This window comes from Chenopodium album, chromosome 26 (assembly GCF_948465745.1).
Source record: "Chenopodium album chromosome 26, dcCheAlbu1.1, whole genome shotgun sequence".
In the NCBI taxonomy this organism is placed as follows: domain Eukaryota; kingdom Viridiplantae; phylum Streptophyta; class Magnoliopsida; order Caryophyllales; family Amaranthaceae; genus Chenopodium; species Chenopodium album.
The window spans coordinates 20,707,823-20,731,247 of NC_137859.1; the positions used below are offsets into that span (position 1 = coordinate 20,707,823).

At 35.9% G+C, this 23,425-nt stretch overlaps 1 protein-coding gene across 1 annotated transcript; it reads left to right on the forward strand.

The window, feature by feature from the left end:
• The first annotated feature begins 11,524 nt into the window (after positions 1 to 11,524).
• Positions 11,525 to 18,822, forward strand: LOC145617702 (uncharacterized). The gene is made up of 6 exons (XM_081672443.1): positions 11,525 to 11,922; positions 16,592 to 16,663; positions 16,860 to 17,003; positions 17,158 to 17,218; positions 17,324 to 17,394; positions 17,533 to 18,822. The coding sequence occupies exons 1-5, from the start codon at positions 11,618 to 11,620 to the stop codon at positions 17,360 to 17,362; spliced, it is 621 nt and encodes a 206-aa protein (XP_081528569.1). The 5' UTR covers positions 11,525 to 11,617; the 3' UTR covers positions 17,363 to 17,394; positions 17,533 to 18,822.
• The last annotated feature ends 4,603 nt before the right edge of the window (positions 18,823 to 23,425 follow it).

Genomic DNA, 23,425 nt, shown 5'->3' on the forward strand with positions numbered 1-23,425 from the left:
ATCATCTTCAAACACCACTTCATCATCATACAAAGGGTTCATGCCCCACTTTTCATTCCTTTCGCTGCTTGACTATAAGATACAGAGATATGCCTCTGTTTTTCCATTTTGGTTTCACCATTTTATGTCTCCATTACCACATCCTCTTGACCAACCAAGGGTGTTTCTTGATTTCCATCAGTTATCACATTCGCATTCCGTTTCATTTTCTTATTTGATCGTCAAATTTGGTCATCTTCTTTCGGGAAGAGGCCATTTTCACGTTGTTCTTTGTCGCCACTATTAGAAAGCATTTTCTAGGGTTCTTAAATAGTGAGATTAAGTGTGTTATAACTTGGTAGATGGTAAAATGGTAGGTCGTTGGGCTACCTCCCCAATCGGTCAAACAAAATTTATACACTTAACTAACCCCTATACAAGTATAGTAGCAAGTCAAGGGTCGAACCCAAAGGAATAGTGGTTGAAAGTGTATTATCTTGCGCTAAGCTATTCCAAAGTCGATAGCGGGGTTATAAGCTAGAACTAGAGCTAATGGCACAAATAAACTTGTAGAAAATCAAGGATGATAAACACTAGGGCTAGGATCCACATGCATTCGTAATGGAGATGGATAATTGGGAGGTCAAATCAACTAAGTCAATCAATGTGAGGGAAAATCAATCATGCAACGAAAAGAGCATATCAAGCTATTCTCCCAGAGGTCTAACTAGCGTCAACTACGATAAACCCTAGCTAGGAAACATCACAAGATACCTCAATCGTGTAAATGCAAGCCACAAATCAATGGTTCGTATCAATGTGAACTTACAATGCAATCTAGTGCAACTATCAAAGTTGGCCAATCTTCAATTAATCACACACATGCACATGATTCATCAACCAAGTTTAATCACATCATCACTCCATTAATTATCCCCTATTAACACTAATCCATTACTCATACATGCTTCACCATTACCCTAGCAAGTAAACTACTCACTAATCATAGTAATTAAGATCAAAATACAACTAATCAACAATTTCATCATCAACATATTAGAAATCTAAAATCAATACAAAAATCAATCAAACTTCAATCAAACATCAAACAATTAACAATAATATGAAAAACAAATGAAATCAACTAAAATCAAACTTATATTGAAATCAAAGATGAGTAATCCTTACAAAACTTGATCAAAGATCAATTGCAATGAAGAAATCTTGAATCATCAACAATACACCATGAATTTCTCTCTCTTCAAACAAGAGTTTCTCTCTCTACAAAATATGATCAAAGCTCTAATTCTCTCTCTAAAAATCTAATCAAAAATCTAATGAAAAGCTAACTGAATTCTAATAAAAAATCTATGCCTAAAAATAGAAGGAAACTACTATATATACAAGGGAGAAGTCGGTTATGACGTCCAAAAATAGACCCACGCCGGTGCGGCCGCACATAAGGGAGAAGAGGAGGCGCACGAGCACAGACCCGGCCAAGGGGTGCGCCCGCACGCGCCACCTGTGCAGCAGCACAGTGAAGGAGTTATGTCTTCGTCGTGTGCAATTACTAGATATATAATTGGATCAAATTATGGAGATAATTAAGTCCGGACATTTGGGTCGTCGTTTTGCCATAGCTAGAGGTACTTACGATCTTTGGACTAGTAAAATAGGCCAAAGCCCAATTGGACGGATCCTATAAGGTCACACAAAGGGGCTAGATCGAGCATTAGAGGACGAGGCCCATCATGGGCCTCATCTCTCTAGGTGGCCGGCCATGTAGGGGCTTTGAGAGGCTATTGGGCTTTGTGCCCTAGTCTAATTATAATGAGATTATAAATAGACTAGGTGCCTAGGTTTGCATGTATGGAATTTACTGATCATTTAGATCAAACCCTAATTAGCAAACACGAAACCAACCCCCTCTCATACTCCCTCTCTCACGGCTCTCTAGTCCTCCCGGCGCCCGGTAGTGTCTCGTGGTGGTGGTGGTTCGTGCGGTGGTCGGTTGTCCGAAAAGGTGGTGATCGCGGTTTTCCTCAATCACTCGACCAATCTAGTATTGGTGGACGGCTCGTTCGAATCTCGTGGACTAAGTAGAGGAGCAACACTTGGGGCTCTATTCTCTCCCTGATTTGCCTGTCGAATAGCTTCGTGGAATTCACGCTTCAAAGGTATGATTATGTGTCTTGTGTGTTATGCATGTGATTCTTGGGATTAGGTACTTTATTGAATATGATTCATGTATGTTATTTCCGCTGCGTAGTACCTATAAACTCCTACAGTGGTATCAGTTAGCCTCTTGCATTAACGCGCTAGATCATAATAATACGATTATTTGATGTCCACGTTAATTTTATAATCAATTAAGAGGGAGAAATTAATTTAATTATGGTTCGATTATTATTTTAATGTGATTAAACTTTTGGAATCGATTAAATATGATTAAATTATGCTCAAATAGCCATAAAGAGGACCGAATTATGCCCTAATATTTTCGAAAATTTCGAAAACCCTAACCCTATATTTCGAAAATTTCAAGCCCTAAAATATGATTTTTGTGCTTGATTTTGGTTTTATTCGATTTGTTTTATGTTTCATAATTTTAATTGCTTTGATTCATGCATAAAAATGTTTTATGTATGATCATAGATTTAATTTTAAACGTTAAAATTAAATTGGGATTAATTTTATGATGAACCCTATTTTAAAATTGAATATGATTTAATTTTAATCTTATGGACTAATTTAATTTAATTAGGATAAATGTTATTTTAATTAAATTAAAACACAAAAAAAAATTAATTTATTTTGGCCGGCAACCGCGGCTGGGTGGCGCAGCCACGGCGGTCGCCGACCAGGTGGCGTCCAAGAGGGAGAGAAGGGAGGGCGGCGGTCTAGGGTGGCTGTGGGCAGCAGCGTGCAACCGTTGCACGGCTGCTGCCACGGCTGCAGCTTGGTGCTGCTGCTGCCTTGCGCGGCAGTGGCTGCTGCAAGGCAGCCAGCCACCGTGGCTAGCCTCGGCTGGCCACACACGGTGGCCTGCAGCCCCAGCAAAGCAGCTCCACGCTGCTGCTCTTTGCGGCAGTGGCTGCTGTCACGGCAGCCAGCCACCGTGGCTAGCTTCGGCTAGCCAACCACGGTGGCTGGCGTTGGTGGTTGCGGAAATTCAAAAAAAAAAATTCTGTTTTAAAAATTTATTTCAGGATAATTACGAATTATTTTGGGATAAAATTGGTTTTATTTTGGATAAGTTCAAATATTTTCAAAATATGATCTTTTATTTTAAAAGATAAAGTTGGTTTTATTTGGATAAAATCTTTTGTTTTAGGATAAAATCAAATATTCAAAAGTTGTCATATTTGATATTATCCATATTTAGTTTGTTATTTTGATAATTATCCTAAATTAAAGTGGTTAATTAAGGATAAGATTGATGAGGATATTTTGAGCATATTCCAAAAGGATAATAATTGATTTAAATAATGTGATTATCCCATAATTAGATTAGGATGTAATTGATTTTAAAATTATTTGATTGGCTAGTAATTAGGATAGAATCTCCTAAATTAGTTAGGATAATCATGGAAGATTAAATATGATTTTATCTTTCTAGATTAAAATATGATTTGATTCTATCTCATGACTAAATTAAATATATGATATTTTATAAACCGTCATGAATAATATATGATATTATCTAATTATGATTAAAATATAAGATATTTTAGGAAATGCGTTGTCTTTATTATGATCATCAGATGTTATAGTTTAGACAAGCATGTTGAGTGATTTATTATATGGCACTTTTATAATATATGATATTATGTTGCTATATATAGACTAGTATGGCCCATAGATTCTTAAATACGATCTGCGTATCGTGATGTATTTTTGTAATCTAAATACGGTCTGCGTACCGTTGAGTATTTTTATAACTTTTATTTAATGTAAATAGAATAGTTATTTAAATGGTGTTAGCCCAAAAGAAGCCCATGAAGTGAAGGCCCAAAGGAGCAATGTGGATGAAGATCCATGATGATTCAAGTGGGAGCATTTTCATTTCTAGTTTTCTTAGGACTAAGGGGCCATACTACGTCATATTTATTTTATTGCATTAGAAGATTATGCATGTTTAGGTTTATTTATGTTGTTTGATGATGCGCTAGAGTTCACTAAATAATCACAACATAATAAATCTAGATCCCAGCAATATTGATGCAGCTTTTCCAATTAAAAATCCGATGAAAACCTTGATCCTTTGTGATGGGTCGGCCTCAGCAGAGCATCATAATATATCTTGGGGAAGTGGGGGTAGATCACGTTCTACACTTTTAATTGGTTATATTCAACAAGGTTACCTAAAGATCAGTTTAGAACCTTGAAGCTAAGGGTAATAATTAAACATGTGATGGTTAATTATTCAACCAAGAATTACAAGAGTTGTAATCAGTAAAGAGTTTACTCACCTTGAAAATGTAATGGTTGATGGCAGGGCCTCAGTCCGGTCAATTATTGCACAAATAAAGGATCTTGGAATCACTTAAAATTCAATTGGGATCATTTAATTATTGAATAAAGTGTTTTAAAGTTACCAAATGAATGTTTTTATGGTACTTTAATTTATTAAACATAATTTTAAACTTTGCCTTATTTTGACATAGATGGGTAGCCGTAATAACAATGACAACAACGTTTACAATTTGCGACCATTCCTTGAAAAGGATAGGTTGACAGGGGAAAACTTTTCCAACTGGGAAAGAATGCTAAGGCTTGTTCTGAAATCTGAGGGCAAGGAGGATATCATTGATACCCCATTACCAGGACCTCTGCTAGAAAATCCAACTGCGGCAGATATCAAGAAGCACAAGGAAGCTCATGATAGAGCTATGCCTATCACTTGCTTAATGATTGCTACTATGGAACCTAGTCTTCAAAAGCGTTTTGAGGACCTGGATGCCTATTCAATCATGGAAGAGCTCAATGTTTTGTTTAAGAAACAAGCTAGAGTTGAAAGGTATGAGCTTCATCGTGAGATTATGGATTGTAGAATGGAGAAGGGTGCCACAGTTCATGATCATGTTTTTCAAAATGATCGGCCTAATTCAAAGTATGGAGAAACTGGGGTACCCAATTAGTGATGATTTGGCAACAGACATTATTCTCCATTCACTTCCAGAAAGTTTCAACCAGTTTATCATGAACTTTAACATGACTGCGAATGCAAAGACTATGAGTCAATTGCATGCAATGCTGGTTAGTGCTGAGAAACAAATCCCTAAGGAACCTAAGAAGGAAGTTCTTATGATTCAAAAGGGAAAGGGGTTCAAGAAGAAGGGGCAAAAGGCTAGTGCCAAGAGCAAAGGCAAGCAAGTTGCCAAGGCTCCTGAAAAGCCTAAGGCGAATCCAAAACCCAAAGTTGCAAGTGAGAGTGAATGCTTTTACTGCAAGAAGAAGGGGCATTGGAAACGCAATTGCCAGAAATACCTTGATTTCCTCAAGAAGAAGAATGGAGCATCAACCTCAGGTATTAAGTTATAATCATTTTAACTTTCACTAAGGTATGTGATACCAAGTTGCAGTGCTTAACATTATGATGTTGCACAGGAACTGCAAGCAAGTGAAACTAGCATGGAGATGGAGCTTGAAGGTGCACTAGAAGTATTTGAGTGGCCAGAGATAGCTTCATAGTTTTAATTTCTGATTAGTTTATCATGACATTTAGAACTATTTCCAGTTTTTGATGAGACAATATTTCGGTTTTCTTGTTTTGAATACTGATTTGGTTTTACTTGGCTTGGACAAATGTTGATCCATGACCAAGGTAATAAATTGTTTTCATTTTGCTAGATATGAGTTAATTTTATTTATGACATTGATATATGTAGATCACAAAAGTAAATTTAGATGATTCAAAGCAAACATACTCATAACAAAGTAAAGTTAGGTCACATAAACCATTTGCACATCCAAAGTCATGGATGGACTCTTACTCTTATATGATTATGAATCACTTAAGAATTAGAAGTCATGCTTGATAAGTTATAATGACCAAGCTACCTTTTTAGTTGAAAGGGTAAAAGAGCTAAAATGACGTTTTGGAATACAAACATATGATGTGTGTGTACCATAAGTTCAAGATATAGCAAAAAGATTAAACTATTTCATTGCTTTTATTAACGATTTAAGTCGATACTTACTTAATGAAATAAAAGTTGGAATCATTGAAATGTTCAAAATTCCAAAAAATGAAATGTAAAATCAAGTTTGGGATAAACAATTTAGCACCACAATATGATTGTTGTGATAAATGTTTAACTCAAAACAAATGATCATCTAAAGGAATTGTTGAATTAGTTCACAATCCAGGAACATTACAATTAAAATGTATGTATAGAGTAGGAATCAAACTTTGCTTGCCATGGTTCGATCCAAGATTTAATGATTTACAAATATCGTTTTGAGGATATGCATTAGAACAACAACAATTGCAAATATACTAAACAGAAACTTCACCAAAGCAGTAGAAAGACTGGAAATGTTCCAAAGTAATCTTTTCTAAACAGGATTGAGGGAATATGAAATCTATGTAAAATGTTTACAAAGATGACATAATAAACCCTAAATCAGAGGTATTATTCCTACAATCGCGTAGAAACAAAATGTTTGTTGCTCGAGATAGTGTCTTTATAGAAAGAAATGTCTTCCTACAAAGCCAAGTGGGAGTAAAGTTAGATCTCGATGAGATTCGAGACGAGCAACAAAGGGATGTAGATAACACTACATCAGAGACGAATGCGCATGAAATCAGCTAATTTGATAAAACGTGTGTCGAAGCAAGCTAATTCAACTAGCGAGACTTCTATCGTCCTACTAGAATGAAAGGCTTCAAAGAGTTGAAGAGAATAATTCTATTGTCGCTCATACCTATTGTAGGTTACTTAGGATCGAAACAAACAGTTTGTTGGAATTCTAGTAAAAGGTGGATTCTAAAATTTTCCTATTGGAATGGTTGGAATCCATACCTACAAGCAAGCTTTGGACAAGTGCCAACTCAGGAAGTGGCTTAAAGCCAAGAGATCCAGAATGGACTCCATGTCTGTAAAGATGTGCTAGTCCATGATAGTCTTACAAATAGGATTAAACCTATTAGTCATGTAAGCTTATTCGGATTATTTCTAGTTATGGAAATCAAAATCACCTTCATGAAATGTTCTTGATGGATGGCATGTATATGATACAACCTAAGATTTTGAATTCCAGAAAGTCCTAGAAAGTTTTGCAAACTTCAGAAATTCATTTATGGATTGAAGTAAGCATTAAGGAGTTGAAATATTCATTAGGAAATCAAACAGTTTGATTACCTTGGAAGAATGAAAAGAAATCTTGTAGAAACAAGAAGTTTAGTGGGAGCAATTGGTCTTCTTAGTCTAGTATGTAGTTGACATACAGTTCATATGAAACGATATATCAATGCTTGAATAAGTCAAGCAATGGTTAGAAAGATTGTTTCTATATGGGAGACTTAGGAGATGTTGAGTACATATTGGGAATCAAAATCCACAAAGTGAATCTTGAAGGATGACTGGGCCTAATCAAGAGACTTATGTTGATAAGGTTCTTGACGAGTTCAAGATGCAAAATTCTAAGAGAGGATCTTTTCCCATGTTTCATGGTTTTACACTCAGTAAAACTCAGTGCCTTAGAAGCTAGTTGAGTTGAGTTGTAAAGGCAGTGGACCTAATGCTTTTGCAAAAGAGACCATTACATGTACCATGAAATGTACAAAGCAAGTTGTTACATATGACTTGTGCATGTGTAGCAAGTTTCAAGCAAATACAGAATAAGCATACAGAAAGTTACCAAGAACAAATCCTTGAGTACTTGAGAAGCGCTAAAGGAATATTCTAGTTTATGGTGTTAAAGATAAACAAGTTGTCAAAGATTTTACGAATGCAAGTTCCTTCCAAACAGGCAAGATGACTCTAGATTTTGATCTAGACGCACAATTTTGTCAATATGGAGAAATACAGTGAGCTTGAAAAGTTCAAAGCAGAGCACTATTGCATGCTCAATGTCAGAATATGTGTATTAAACTATAGTCGGATAGTTTTAGAGGAAGTTCGGATTAAAATGTAATATGACAAAAGGATCACCTTTGCCCAAGAACAAAGGAGCCAGGGTCACATCACAAATCCAAACAAATGGATATAAGATATCGCCTCAGTTATGAGATCATTGACCGGCGGAAGGTCACGTTCTGCGAAGTTTTATTATAAGTGAGAAATCATTAAACCCCTTCCATAGACAAAGGTATGAAAGTCATATTAAAGTCTTGGTTTGAAGCAAATTATGTAATTTTAAGTTGTGTATGTTTGTGGAAACATATTACATGAGAAAATACATCAATTTGCAGAATTATGTTTAAAACAGAAATTATTATTTCTCTTATTTAATTATGGTTTTGAAATTAAATAAAATGTCCAAAATAATTATGGATTGATGGGCTCATCAGGTTATCTATCAGATAGAGACCTGGTGTATGAAACCCCACAGGTGAACAAAATCCACATATTATTTAAGTTCCTAGTTCGAAATCATTAAAGTGGACATAAATGATTTCAATGAATGGACTAGCATGTAAGATTGATTGGATAGCTCGGTTTCATGGGCTATAGGGGCATAGTGATGCTCGATCAATCACTTGGATATGCATGAATGATGCATGATTGAACTATTGACCTACTTTGAAGTTCAAGTATAGAGCTTCCGTATATATTAGTGGATTCCTTTGACATGAGTGGAACATTGATTTCATTCAATGGATGTTATAACTGTGGTACATTCAAACGTCTTCCCGTAACTGGAGATTATAAAGGATGTTTCCCGGTTATTTCAGAAGTTGAGTGGGAGGCTTGTTGCCACAAGATTGGATAGAGTCTACCTATTAAATTAGGAAATGTGTCATGGCCGCTTGAAGAGGGAGAATTCAGAAAATACGTGGCCGCGTTCAAATGCATTACTCAGTAATCATTTGGTTTTGTAATTCTAACTCAGATTTCAAGAAACGATTTGTAGATTAATATGATCTCGACATGTGATGCAATCATATTATCAAATCGACATATACATTGACTTAAGGAATTTGAACATTGCACCCTTGTCTCAGACAAGTGGGAGATTAAAGGAGTTATGTCTTCGTCGTGTGCAATTACTAGATATATAATTGGATCAAATTATGGAGATAATTAAGTCCGGACATTTGGGTCGTCGTTTTGCCATAGCTAGAGGTACTTATGATCTTTGGACTAGTAAAATAGGCCAAAGCCCAATTGGACGGATCCTATAAGGTCACACAAAGGGGCTAGATCGAGCATTAGAGGACGAGGCCCATCATGGGCCTCATCTCTCTAGGTGGCCGGCCATGTAGGGGCTTTGAGAGGCTATTGGGCTTCGTGCCCTAGTCTAATTATAATGAGATTATAAATAGACTAGGTGCCTAGGTTTGCATGTATGGAATTTACTGATCATTTAGATCAAACCCTAATTAGCAAACACAAAACCAACCCCCTCTCATACTCCCTCTCTCACGGCTCTCTAGTCCTCCCGGCGCCCGGTAGTGTCTCGTGGTGGTGGTGGTTCGTGCGGTGGTCGGTTGTCCGAAAAGGTGGTGATCGCGGTTTTCCTCAATCACTCGACCAATCTAGTATTGGTGGACGGCTCGTTCGAATCTCGTGGACTAAGTAGAGGAGCAACACTTGGGGCTCTATTCTCTCCCTGATTTGCCTGTCGAATAGCTTCGTGGAATTCACGCTTCAAAGGTATGATTATGTGTCTTGTGTGTTATGCATGTGATTCTTGGGATTAGGTACTTTATTGAATATGATTCATGTATGTTATTTCCGCTGCGTAGTACCTATAAACTCCTACACACAGGCCCCCTGTGCGCCCGCTCCTGGGAGGGTCTTCCTTACCCTTCTTCGACCTTGATCATCCTAGTGCACACAACTTGGTGATGGTGATGAACATCAAAGTAGGCAACAAGTTTATGAACATTTAGGTGGGTTTGAGGCATAGATGATGCCCCCATCCACCGCATGCGTGCACCGGTCTTGAAACTTGCCCTTCGAGTTCCTCTAGACTTGAAGCTCAAAATTCTAGCATAAGGCATCAAATGCAATGATAAATGTTGAAGGGAAGCTCGGAAATCTTTGGATGATCGATCATAACCTAAAAACAAATGAAAACAAACAAGTAATAGAGAAAAACAATGAATAAACAAGAAAATTTACAAAATAAAGAAACTAACTACGAAAAGCACAAAGTAAAGAAATAAAGAGTAAAACTAAGGAAAAGAGCTACAAAATGAAATGAAATTTATCAAAAAAGAGATCAAATGAGTGCCATAAATGTCACTCACCATAACTATAAGGAAATTTTGTGAAATAATACCTTATATAACCCTTTTGTTGTGAAAAAACACCTTATAAATTTTTGTTTGTTAAAACACACCTAAAACCAGATTTTTTTTACGAGAACACACCTTACACCGGTTTTCTGGCCATTGACTGGTTTACCGGCGTTGACCCCCCCTCACGTAAGGGTCACGTGCTCCGAATAAACTCTCTTTCTCCCTCCTCAAAGACACCACAACCACAACCTAGCCAACCCTAGCCTCCAACACCACCACCCATCAACCCAACCGCCATCACCGCCCACCCAAGTTACTTTAAACCTACCCGGAAAATCCCCTCCTTTTCTTCATCCTTAACTACCATCCTCTTCATCTTGAGCTCCTTCAACGCCAGTGTAACGATCTACGGCAAAACGTGACCACCCCAACCATCAAAAACAAGATTAAAGTCGGCAAAATAAGGATTTCCATTTATAGTAACAACAGATTTTTGTTGGGGATTCTTGCTCCATTGTTAGATACGAGAAAAAGTTGCAAAAAATTGAAGATTTGAAGAAGGAAGGAGTGAAAATGGAGGAGAGAGAAAGATGTGATTTTTTGGATGGGTTTTTGTTATTTGGGTGGGCGGTGATGGTAACTAGGTTAATTAATGGTGGTGATGGTGAAAATGGTTATAGTGGCAGCTAGGGGGCGGTGACGGCAGTTGCGATTGCTAGGCTTGTGGTTGTGGTGGCTTTGAGGAGAGAGAAAGGGGGGTATTCTAGGCACGTGAGTCTCACGTGGCGAGTCAACGTCGGTAAACCAAGTCAATGGCCAGAAATCAGTGTAAGGTGTGTTCTCGCAAAAAAAAATTGATTTTAGGTGTGTTTTAATAAAAAAATATTTATAAGGTGTTTTTTCACAACAAAATGGTTATAAAAGGTGTTATTTGACGAATTATCCTAACTATAAAGAAATGGAGGAAATATATGTACCAAAGATAAATTTCCAAAAAAAAAAAAAAAAAAAAAAAATAACCTTTTTACCAGCAAGTTGTAAGCCGACCTCCCAAGAATTTCATACCCGAACACCAAAAAAAAAAAAAAAAATAAAATAAAATAAAGAATTTCATACCCTGGTCTCTATCTTTTAGTCTTTTACGCACTGTCTTCCTTGAATCCCTCTACACTATTCGCTTTCTCTCTCTAGCTTTCCCCTTCAATCTCCCCCATCCCTATACTTATGGAGACTGCTACTCAAAATAATTCCCCTTCGAAAATTTCAGACCTCGATAACCCTAACAAAACCCTAACCCTAACCACAACAAATCTCACCAATACAACGACCAAGTCTTCCGACGAATCCGCCGCCGCCATTGATGCTGTTGTTAACAACAAGGATTCACAGGAGTCGAAGGATCCCACAGCCGTTGTTTCTCCTACTGCAGGCTCTGCTAATGATATTGAGAAGAAGGTTCGCAGGGCTGAAAGATTCGGCGTTCCTGTTCAGTTGTCTGAGCAAGAGAAGCGCAGTTCTAGGGCTGAGAGGTTCTGTTCTTACTCTTCTATGCTTCTGATTTATGTTTTGTGCATGAAGTTTCCGATTATTTTTTGATGTTTCTGCCATTTTTATGATTGATTGGTTGGTGCATTTCTTAGTGTAGAAAAGATTCAGCAAGCTATGAATTTTGTTTTGTTTTGTTTTTTTGTTTTTTTTTTAAAATTTTTATAATTGATTGATTGGTACAAGTAATTATCTGGCAATTTTTAGTACTCGTGTGTCGATCTTGATTTACATCGATGTATATATTCGTCTGTACTTCTGTACATTGATGCAAGGCTACATGCAGAAGGGGTTTGGTTGGGGGGGATGAGGATAAAATTGAGTTCATCGATTGTTGGTAGAAGTATATGGTTGTAATAATTACTGTACTACTCCTTTCTGTTTATATATTTTTAAAAAAGTATAGATTTAACACGGTAATCACCAATTATTAGATAATGTATTTTGGAATTGCAAGTTGGTATATACAAAAAAGAGAGGAATTTTTTTTGGATAATTAAATAATTTTGTGACATGTATTCAAGGCATTAAAAAAAAAAAAAGTTAATTAGTTACTTCATGAACAGATATTAACATTGGCACTGATTTTTTGTAATAAAACTGAATAAAGTAAGGGTAATATAAAAGGAATTATATCAAATGGAAAAAATTAAAGGGTTCAGAAGGAAATATGTAAATATCAAAAGGAATGCAGAGAATAGTAGATTTCAGTTTTTGGTTGGTTTTGGACATCTATAGTTTGTGTTTTATGGGATACCAAGGGGTCGTTTGGTTCAGACGGGGTAAACAGAATGGAATCAAAAAGGGATTGAGGGGGAAAGGAAATGATACCCTTTGATATAGTATGTTGTTTGGGTTACATAAGTAATAAGTTACATATCTTCCACCAACTTCTCCGTCATATTAATGATGCACCATCCACTTAGACGCCTCTTTTGGATCCTTTCCCTGCAGTCACCGCCACTTTTTCACACCGCCACCGTCACGTCGCTGCCCCTCTAAGGCCCCATAACCAACATTTTCTCTCTCATCTTATTCTGGTACCTCCACCATGAAATGTACTCGTAAAATTGAAGGTTTTAAAGGTCAAATTCACCCTTTAAAACTCTAGATCTGGAGTTTTTATGGGTGTATTGATGATATAAAAAGGTAATGTTTTCAGTTATAATATTTTTAATTTTAAAATTAGTAGTAATTCGGAGGATGTATTTGGTTTTTTTTGGTGGTGGTGGGGCTTCGGGGTGGTTGTGGTGGTTTTGATTAATAGTTGTAGTGGTTTTGATTAATGGTTGTGGTTGTATCAGGGTAGTTTCAAAGTGGTTTCATGCAGCGGTGTAGTTTTAGGGGCGTTTGAAGGTGGGGTCGTCGGTAATGGTGACGGTTACGGTGGGGTCGTCGGTGGTGGTGACAGCTACGGTGGGGGCGGTTGTGGCAGTGGGAGGTTGCTGGTAGACCAAGTCAGGGGTGGTATATGTTTTAATGGTGGTCGAAGTCGGTTATGGTTGTTAGGTGTAGAGGATTTTGGGGTAATGGATTGGGGAATCATGATAGAAGAAAATTGGGTAATCAAAGGGGAAAGGGAATGATTAAGTTAGACAAACAAACAACATTAAAGGGAATCATGACAGTTAATTCCCATTCCGTTTCTTGAAAACCCCCAACCAAACAGCCCCTAATTGGCAGATTAAGGAAATGCAATGAAAGGACTAAAATTGATAATAATGCCTAGTTTATAATTAAAAAACAAATCTATGACAATTGCAATACCAATTTTGTTTTTTGAATATTGAAACAAAATATCAACTAATAATAACTATTAAAGTGATATTGCAACTATCATAGATTTGCTTTTGAATATTAAAGGCTTTTAGGAAGCAAGAGTGGATAAAGGGTTATTTAGTTCTCTCTTGGATCTATTTCACTTTGTTTGAATTAGATTAAATGGAGTGAAAGGGAAGGGAGCAAGCTCAAGGTTAGAGGAAGAAAGGGGAGGGAGAGTTTCTATCTTCTTTAGTAGACATCATCTCTACAAAATTGAAGTAATTTGGTGAGAAAATGAAGAGTTTCCATCCTCTTTAATAGACATCATCTAGACTAATGCACTTGCTCTTTCTTACTCATTGAAAGTTTTTTTTGTGAAAAATCACAAACGGAGTTTCCGCCAACGTAGTGCTTAACTGTAATAGACTGGCTTTTGAGGGGGGGTAATTTGTTAATAGACCGCCAATGATTGAGTGAAATCAGCCTCAGTTTATTACATTAACCTCGGATGGTAGACTAATGATGCAAATGATATTGAGTTTTGAAATTGTCAGAGAGCAGCTAAGTCTCTTCCTATTACGTTCTCTTCTATCTTGCTATCCTATTAAAGTGTTAAAGATGAGTGTTTTTTGTTTCCTTTATCACCGAAGGTACATTAAGCATAATACTAATTCACTACTATTTTAAGAAGATTATGTACTTTCTCCTTTCATCTTTTTATTATTCACATCAGTAGTCTTTTTGTTTTATGTTATGAATTGGTACAGATACCTGTTCTTCTTTTTCTTCTTCTTTCTCCTGTCAATTTTATTTCCTCCATTCCTTTCCCTCCTAAAATTCCTATCCAAACATAGTTTAAATTTTAATGTATATGCCCCCCGAACTCATTATTACTATTCTTATCTAATCTTATGGCAACCTATGCCAATATAATAAAACATAAGTGCTGTGTAATGCACAATTTTTTCTTATGTAATAATGTTCTAATGAATTATCGATCTAATATATAAAGTGAAGAAAGATTTTGTGTGAAAAATTTCACTTTCCTAAATCACCCCGTTTCACCTTTGTTTTATTTGTTTATTTATTTATTTATTTTTAAACAATATAAATTTTAAAAAATTAAAAAGCAATCATCTTATTCTATTTATTAGGATAATACAATTTTAGAAGTACTTATCAACCGTTTTTATGCTAAATAAAAAATAAATAATGATTTCATCAACTTTTTTTTTTCAAATAACAAGTTTTATTTTAAAACCTTTTTTTTAATCAACATTTTTAAATTTGCACTTATAATATTAATAGAGCTTTTAGGTTTCTTATATTGTCCACACATGCATCGCGTGTGTTTCTTAGCTTGTAATGTTAATTCAAATATAAGTGAAACAGAGTAAATTGATTTTAAAACCTATACCAAAGACATTGAGGTGTAACTGATGCATAAGCTTTTATGAAAAAATGAAAGAAATTTAGAGCTATGGGGTTCTATTTAATATAAGACAAATTTTAGGTTAACACCTATTCGATATACAAATGTATACCTCCAATTGCACAATTTTTCTAATGTTATAATGAATTATAATGTTAATTCAAACAATAGTTAACCAGCAAAAAAATAAAAATTTTAAGTGAAACAAAGTAAATTTATTTAAAAACCTATACCAAAGACATTTATGTGTAACTGATGCTTTAGGTTTTATGAAAAAATGTAAGAAATTTAATAAATTACAAATTTTAGGTTAAAACCCATTCGATTTACAAATATATACCTCCATGGCTCCATCCTTATTTTGTTGACATGCTTTGACCGACAAATGCATTTTTTATAGTTGAAAGTATAAATGGTGGGAAATTTTGCACCAAATTTTGACAAATACTATGGACTATTATTTAATTTTTTTATGATGCATGCTGTTATTGATATGAATTTGAAGAATAGAAATATAAATTATATACAATTGTATACTCGCTCTGTTTTTCTAAGTTCTATTTACTTTTTCTGTGTTCCTTTTATGACGACTGTTTATTCATTTTTTTTTATCATACACTACTCCACTTTGTGGACCTGATTTAAATTAATAAATCTCCTATTTAATACAAAAGTATCCACATTTATTACATTTCCTTGGTTTGTGGATCTGGTAACGCTTAACAAAACACACAAAGGACATTACCGAAATGAATTTTTTTGGTTTAATTAAAATAAAATTTATTGCCAAAATAATGATGTTGGAGCAATAAAAAACTAGAATGATAATGATATAGGAATCTTGGATGATAATATTATATTAAATATATTATCATATCTATGTTCATTTATTTTTAAACGCTGAATAGATATATATGAAAAATATACTTCCTCTGTTTTTCCTTAAACGGAAATTTTAAATTAGTTGCATCACTTTCCTAAAACAGAAATTTTAAATTAGTTGCATCGCTTTCCTTTTTAACTAATAAATTTCTCCTATCACATCAGCCCTATTTATTATTTCCCTCTACCTCTCTATAACCCAAAATTTGCCCAAGAGTCCGTGAAAACTAATGTGATGCAACTAAATAAAAATGGAAGAAGTATTAAATTATTCTATATATTGAAAATTACAGTTGTCAAAATGGAATGAAAATATTATGAGTTAATGAAGATTTGGCAAGAAAAAGGAAAGAAAAAAATGGAGGGAAGATTTTTAACCAGAAAATGACGATCGAAACCCTTGGTTTTGCTTTTAGTATATAGTTACTGATTATTATTGATTTTTGTAAAAGCAAACAATTTCGTAACTGTTGAGAATTAGATACCTAGAGTGGGTTTGTTATTTGACCTTTTGCGGTGTTCTAATTTTATGAAGTAGCTTAACTTCTAAATATAAATGTCTGATTTGCACCTAGCAGGTTTGGCGTGGGTGCTGGATCAGAAACTTCCAAGACATCTGAGGACCTGAAGAGAAAGGCTAGAGCTGAGAGGTAAGGCGCAAGTTCTCACAAGTTACGTAGTTTAATCTTTTACTATTTATATATTATTTTTCCCAGCGAGTCTGCCCCCATTTACATTTCCTATTCCAGTTTGATGGTTCTAATGTCTAATATCCTTAGCACAATATCCATTATTACTCTGTATAGGTTCTCTATAACCTTACATGGTATGTGAAACTTGTTTCAGGTTTGGGCTTTCTCTGTCAGCTGATGAGGAAGCAAAAAAGTCAGCTGATGAGGAAGCAAAAAAGAAAGCTCGACTTGCCAGATTCGGTTCTGACACAAAGACAGACACTCTTGAAGAAGAGAAAAGGAAAGCACGGGCATTGAGGTCAGGTTCTTTGTCATTAATATTGTACTGTTTAGATATTGTTATTATTCAAATGGCGATGCCAGTGGTATGTCTCTGGATGATGTATGCTATTGTCGATCACTCTTGCGAAGTATTACATTTGTTATATCATGATATTGATGTATGTACACAGGTTTTCTCAACCTTCTTCAAATGCCGTGCAGCATGTTAATGGAAAGGAAGATGTTGGTTCGGTAAACATTGTGTTCTACTGGATGAATTTTATAATACTATTCGTATATGTTCATAATATGTTTTGTTCTTAGTTTGCTCAATTTTGCCCTTTTTCATTTTTACAGAATCCTGCAATAGCAGGCAATGCTGTTGAAGGAGTTTGACAATCTGGAGTAGTGTATTACTATAGTAACTAGTAAGACATCTATTTATATCTAAATTCACCTTAATTTTTTCTTCAAAAAAAAAAAAATTCACTTTTATTTATGCTGCACAGGTTACTTGTTTTTTGTTAATCTAATTGAGATTTTCTTTATACTTTGGTCTTCTGCAGGTGTAGAGTAACCTTTTTCTCTTTGTTCTATGGCCTCCATACCTTTGTCAATCACTTTTCAAGTTATGCTGTTGAAGTTTTGGGTCAGTGGAAGATTTTTCCTTTTTGTTAGACCTTAATACCCAGCAAGGCTAAGATTAGTTGAGAATTTCTTCCTGAATGACTAGTTTACTAGAATTATTGGCAAAAATATATGAACGGAAGTACTAAACCCTCTATATGTAAAATGCTAACTAAATGCAAGCTTAAGTAGCCTATTTATCTTGGATAAGGAGAGATTGCAGGCCTGTTATAACTCCCTAGCTTGGTGGAAAATTAATGTTAAGCTGCTTACATTGTCCTGGTAACATCCAAACAAGTTTTATTGACAAGCTGCAATATTGGTATTGTGTGAGTTGCTCTTCTGAAAAAATTGGTTTCCCCATAATTTGTGACAGTTTTCAAAAAAGTAGCAGTATCTCATTGGATTAAGATTATAGGTGCAGCATTTTGTTGTATGTGCAGGTTATGGGTTTTAGGGTTGGGATGGGAAGATTTTGTTTGTCTGGATTGATAACTGCTTAAGATCCTGTGAATCTAGGAGAGACTATTGTTAAGTAATGCTATGTGCCTATGTATGTGGTATTGCTTTTAATTTAGTACCAAAAAAAATAAAATAAAATGAAAATAAAAATAAAAATAAAATAAAATAAAAAATAAAAAATAAAAAAAGAAGGCGCTTTTCATTAATGATTTTCTTGAGAAAAAAGAAATGTTAAATCGATTTAATCATTTGGTCTTTCTTTATTTCTCCTCTATGTTTGGCGCTTTATTTACTTGTTGATACGTTTTGAGATGCAATAGCCATTAGGGGTTAGCGTATGTCACTGAGTTGCAGTTAGGGATAGCTGATGAATTTAAATCTCTTTAGATGAAGTACCATGACTGGGTAAATGTGTGTCTAACATTGAGCTGCTGTTGGTCATAATCCCTGAAGCCTGCAGTGTGCATAGTTATGATGTTCTTAAGGTTGCTTAGTGTGTCTTGTCATTCAGGAGGTTTTCTAGAGTATATTAGGTCTTTGCTGGGTACTTGACTATTCATTGCGGATGTGTTTGGATGGAAGCTAATGTGGTATGTGGCCTAGATGTATGGAAGTTTGATCTGCAGCTTCTGTAAAGATGTTATGTGCATGAACATTCTAGCTTGGAAAATTTATGTCGATTGTCAAACATTTTGGAAAGAGGACCATGTAACAGCTGAGTATTGTAATTTTATAATATACTTTGATGAATATTATTTTCCATTACCTCTTTTTTTTCGTACATAGAGGAGAATCAGGTGATTGTTAAAAATCTTGAACCTCCAGAATCAAATAAAAAGAAATAATAGAATATTAAGTCTCGTAACTATCATATTAACCACCAAGATAGTAATATATTTCGTATTTAAGCTCGATTATTGGTTTGTGCAATTGGTGCACAATACTTCTAACTTTTTTTACTTTTTTTTTTATTATTTTTTTTTTTTTATACAAAGAAAACTTACAAATTAAAGAAACTAGAAAGTAAAATAAAGCAAATCTCTATGCCTAACAGCAAGAGAATGAGCTTCCTGCACCAAATCCCGTGAAACCTTCCGAATATGACAAGTAGAAAGTGAGGATAAGGTATCCCTGACCACCTGAACAATCCAAACTATTGAAATATCAAAAGACCCAGATTCAACCAGCAACCGAGGAATGAGCATATAGTCAATAAGAAGACTAATTCTTGTAAAGCCCCGATGATAAGCATGCTTAAGACCAAGAAGGCAAGCCTACAACTCAGCATGAACCGCATAGCTTGCCATCGGGAACCGCCCCCTACATATTGAGAACAAATGGGGTCCCATAAACACCACCCTGTACCTGCATAAACACATAACAATATCATAGAGCATTTGAAGATTGCCACGAAGAATCTAATTTACTGAAGCGGAAGAGAACCCTGGAGGAAGACTATTAGAATAATCTGATGAATCCCGAGCTTTTTTACTTCTATCGCTCCAATCAGAGGCTAGAGCCAAGACATACGGCGGGTTAACCATAATAGCCCAAATGATCTCGAAGAAGTGATCTAGGGTAAGACCAGTTTTTAGCTTTAGCATAGCTTGAAATGAGACCTGTAAACCAAACATGAAAAGGAAGAGGATCATCAAGCTTAGGAAGTGAATCCCAAGTAATAGAATCCCACAGACGGCGGGAAAGGACAATCCCGAAATAAGTGTGCCGCCGATTCTGGCGAAACATGACAAAACACACAAACTGAATCAACGGGAATGCCTTTACGTACCAAAACCTCTGTTGTAGGAAGAGCATTATGTAAGACCTTCCAAGTCAATAATTTCCATTTCGGAAGCATAGGTAAACCCCATAACCTCTTCCACCAAGAAGAAGGAATGGAAGTGGTAGGTAGGGGTAGAAATTGGGAAAGGAAGTAGGCAGGTTTAGTAGAAAAGGAACCATCCCTTGTGTATTTCCAATACACAAAGTCGTCAATTTTCTGTAGCGGTCTCTCCAAACCAAGAATCGTCGAAGCTACAGAAGTCGAGAAAAGATGCCTAACCTTTTATGCGTCCCAGGCACCTTATCCAGGAAGTAATAACTCACAAAACAACAATGGACGATTCTGCATAGGAAAACAATCCTTAAAAACAATTTTGATATTGGGCACTCAGCAGTCCTGAAGAATGTTAACATTCTCTTCCGAGCCAATTTCCAGGCCAAACCTTTGAGTAAAGCTAAGCCCCCTTTTGCCAAACCACGACTTCCCCAGGAAGTACGAGGATATGTAATAGAAGGTTTGGAGAAAAATAAGGAAGGGTATTTAGCTTTAAGGACCTGAGAAGCTAAAAGCTGAGGATTGAGCGTCGGCCTCCAAGTTTGCTTGGCACTAGCCAGATTAAATGATCAAAGATGACGAATACCCAAACCTTCCAAACCTTTAGGGAGGTGAATCGTTGCAGAGGATGCCAAGGCAAGACCCTTGGAATCTTTGTTAGATTTCCACCAAAAGCGAGTAAGGAGCGAATCCACTCGATCACAAATAGTAGACAGAATCTTGAAAACCGAAAGAACATGGTTAAAGGTAGCAACCAAGCAATCCATAATTTTATTTTGGCGTTGACGGGCCTTAACCAGAACGAAATAAAAGGCAGGAGTGAGATTCACTTAAAGCATCCCATCGAGTCTTACACCTTTGCTTCCAAAATAAGAATGCTGCCTGAGCACGAGATAATTTGTCTTCTCGAAGCAATAAAAGATCACTCCTAGTCTGTTCGTCGTGCAAATTAGAAGAACCCAAAGCCACCGAACTCTGTAAATCTTGCTAATCAATTCCCTAATTTCTCTTGTTTGAAAGACACCAGGTTAGTAAACAATGCTTAACAGTATCCAACTTACGAGTATAGCAAACATATTGGAACCGGGATGAGAGATATACCAATTAGACTGGATCAATCAATCAATTTCCCTTAAACCCAAACACCAGTTTTCAATCTTATACAGACTCTTCTTGAAACAACTTAACCCCGACTCCCTCATAATTATAGCCGCGTGATCCGAAAATAAGATTGGTTGATGATAAATAGTGGCCTCTGGATGTAAGTCCAACCAGGAAGAAGTAGCATATCCTTTATCAAGTCTTACGAAGGTAGGATTTTGGAGTTGACCATTAGTCCAAGTAAAATGAGATCCATAAAAAGGAATATCCATCAACTGAGAATTTAATTCAATTTTATAAGTTGAATACTTCTAAAATTATAAACACTATATTCAATTAACATGAATTAAAGGTTAGGAGAATTGAGATATGGTGCCTCGGGTTGCCTCCCAAGAAGTGTTTGTTTTTGTCATTAGCTTGATGTACTTCTAAAGTTTAGTACTATGCAAGATATGAGATTAAGGACTCATCCAGATGATTAACATCACCTTCACGTGTAAGTTGATTAAAAAGAAATTGATTGTTAGTTTTGTTGTGTTTTTAATTTGAATTGGTATAAATTAGTGTTTAAAATTGAAAATAAATGTAACTATTTTGGGGCTGATTTAAGCCTTCATGGAAGCATGAGAATCCTGGGAGGAAGTTCAAGGCACGTACTGACAAGGGAATAATCGCGTCGTCAAACGATTACACCTAGATCAAATACAATTTATACAACCTAAACAAACCTAATACGAGTATAAGGCAAGCATAGGGGTCGAACCAAAGAACGGTTAAACACCACCAAATGTTATCGACAATTAAGCTACTCCGGAATAGGAGATAAATAAACTAAAATATAAAAATGCTAAAACCAGAAATAAAACATTAAGGGAAATGGTTTAGGTATAGCATTCACTTGAACATAAACAAAAGCATAGAAGTTGAATTAATTATGAACTAAACATGCTCGAATATCGAAGTAAAGTCCAATCTAACCGCCTTCCGGGGTTAATCGGCTTCTCCTAACATAGCCTCTATGTTTCCACATTAGAACCATATACTAGGAGGTACTATCAAATAACAATCGATAATAATGAACCTTAACTAAGTCAACTTCCGTTCCTTGTTAGCAAAGATTCACCTTTAATCAACCAACAATGTGCACTTGCAAGAAGATTAAAGAATATCAAGCATATAAAGACTTTAATCACAAATAAATCAACTCTAAACCTAGAACATGCTCAAGATCCAACTACACCACAACCATCCCCTTAATGGGGAAATTACTCACTAATCATGATAATAACAAAATTAATTAACAAATAACCAAGAATCAACATGATTAACAAGTAATACCAACAACTAAAACAATAATAAAAATAAAGCAATAAATATAGAGGAGAGAGAGTTAGAGATTCTCATTGATTGAAGATGTAAATCAATAGAAAAGATGATCAATTTCTTCTTCAAAATCCAAGTTCAACAATGGTGAAACCCTCACTTTCTCTCTCTAAACTACCCTAATCATATGCTAAACCTAGATAGAGAAGCTCTCCTAAAACTAATTAGAGAGTAGAATAATAGATGGATGATTCAAAAGTTCCTTCTAATTACCCCAAAAATGGGTATATATACTAAGCTAATAAAAATAAGAAAAATAAAATAAAGAAAACAAAGAAAATAAAAAGAAATAAAGAGAAAGGAAAGGAAATAAAAGGAAATAAGAAAAGGAAAATAAAAAGAACAAAGAAAATAAAAGAAAAAGAAATAAAAATAATCCCACCATTCTCCCAAAACCGTCAGCCCTTTCCCCTTCCTTCGCATTTGGCTGCTCTGAACTCCATTGAAGCGCATTACCATCTCGACCGTTCATCAACCATTGATAACAATAATCAACGGTAATCAAGCAATTATCACTCAATCACCAGTCGTTCGATTAATGGAAGGAATCACAACCGCACAAATCCATTAATCCGTACAATCTCACACGCGAAACTCGGAGCGGCCGCTCATACTCATCGGAGCGTCCGCTCTGATCTTCTGCCTCAAATTGGTGAAATTGAACCAAGAATGGAGCGGCCGCTTCAGAGGAGTGAGCGTCCGCTCTAAAGGGTATTGAAATTGAGGCTGAATTAGAGCTTGCGGCTGGTGGTTGTTCTGACTGGAGGCCGCTGCTATGTCGGGCTTTGTGGGCGGTGGTTTTGGCGGCTGACGGTGGTTCAGTGGAGAGGTCGGAGCTGCTATAATTAATGGTTGGTGGTGCTGTGAGGGTGGCTGCTGTTGGTGGGTGCATGAGTGATTGTGAGTGACGATGGAGCTGCTGCTGTTGTTGGTGTTGCACGAGTGATGATGTGTGTGGTGTTTGCGGGGTTGCAGGCTGGAGGTATGCTGTGGTTGATTGTGGTGGCGAAGGAGTAGGGGGTTGTGATGGTGGCTGTTACGGGGTGTTG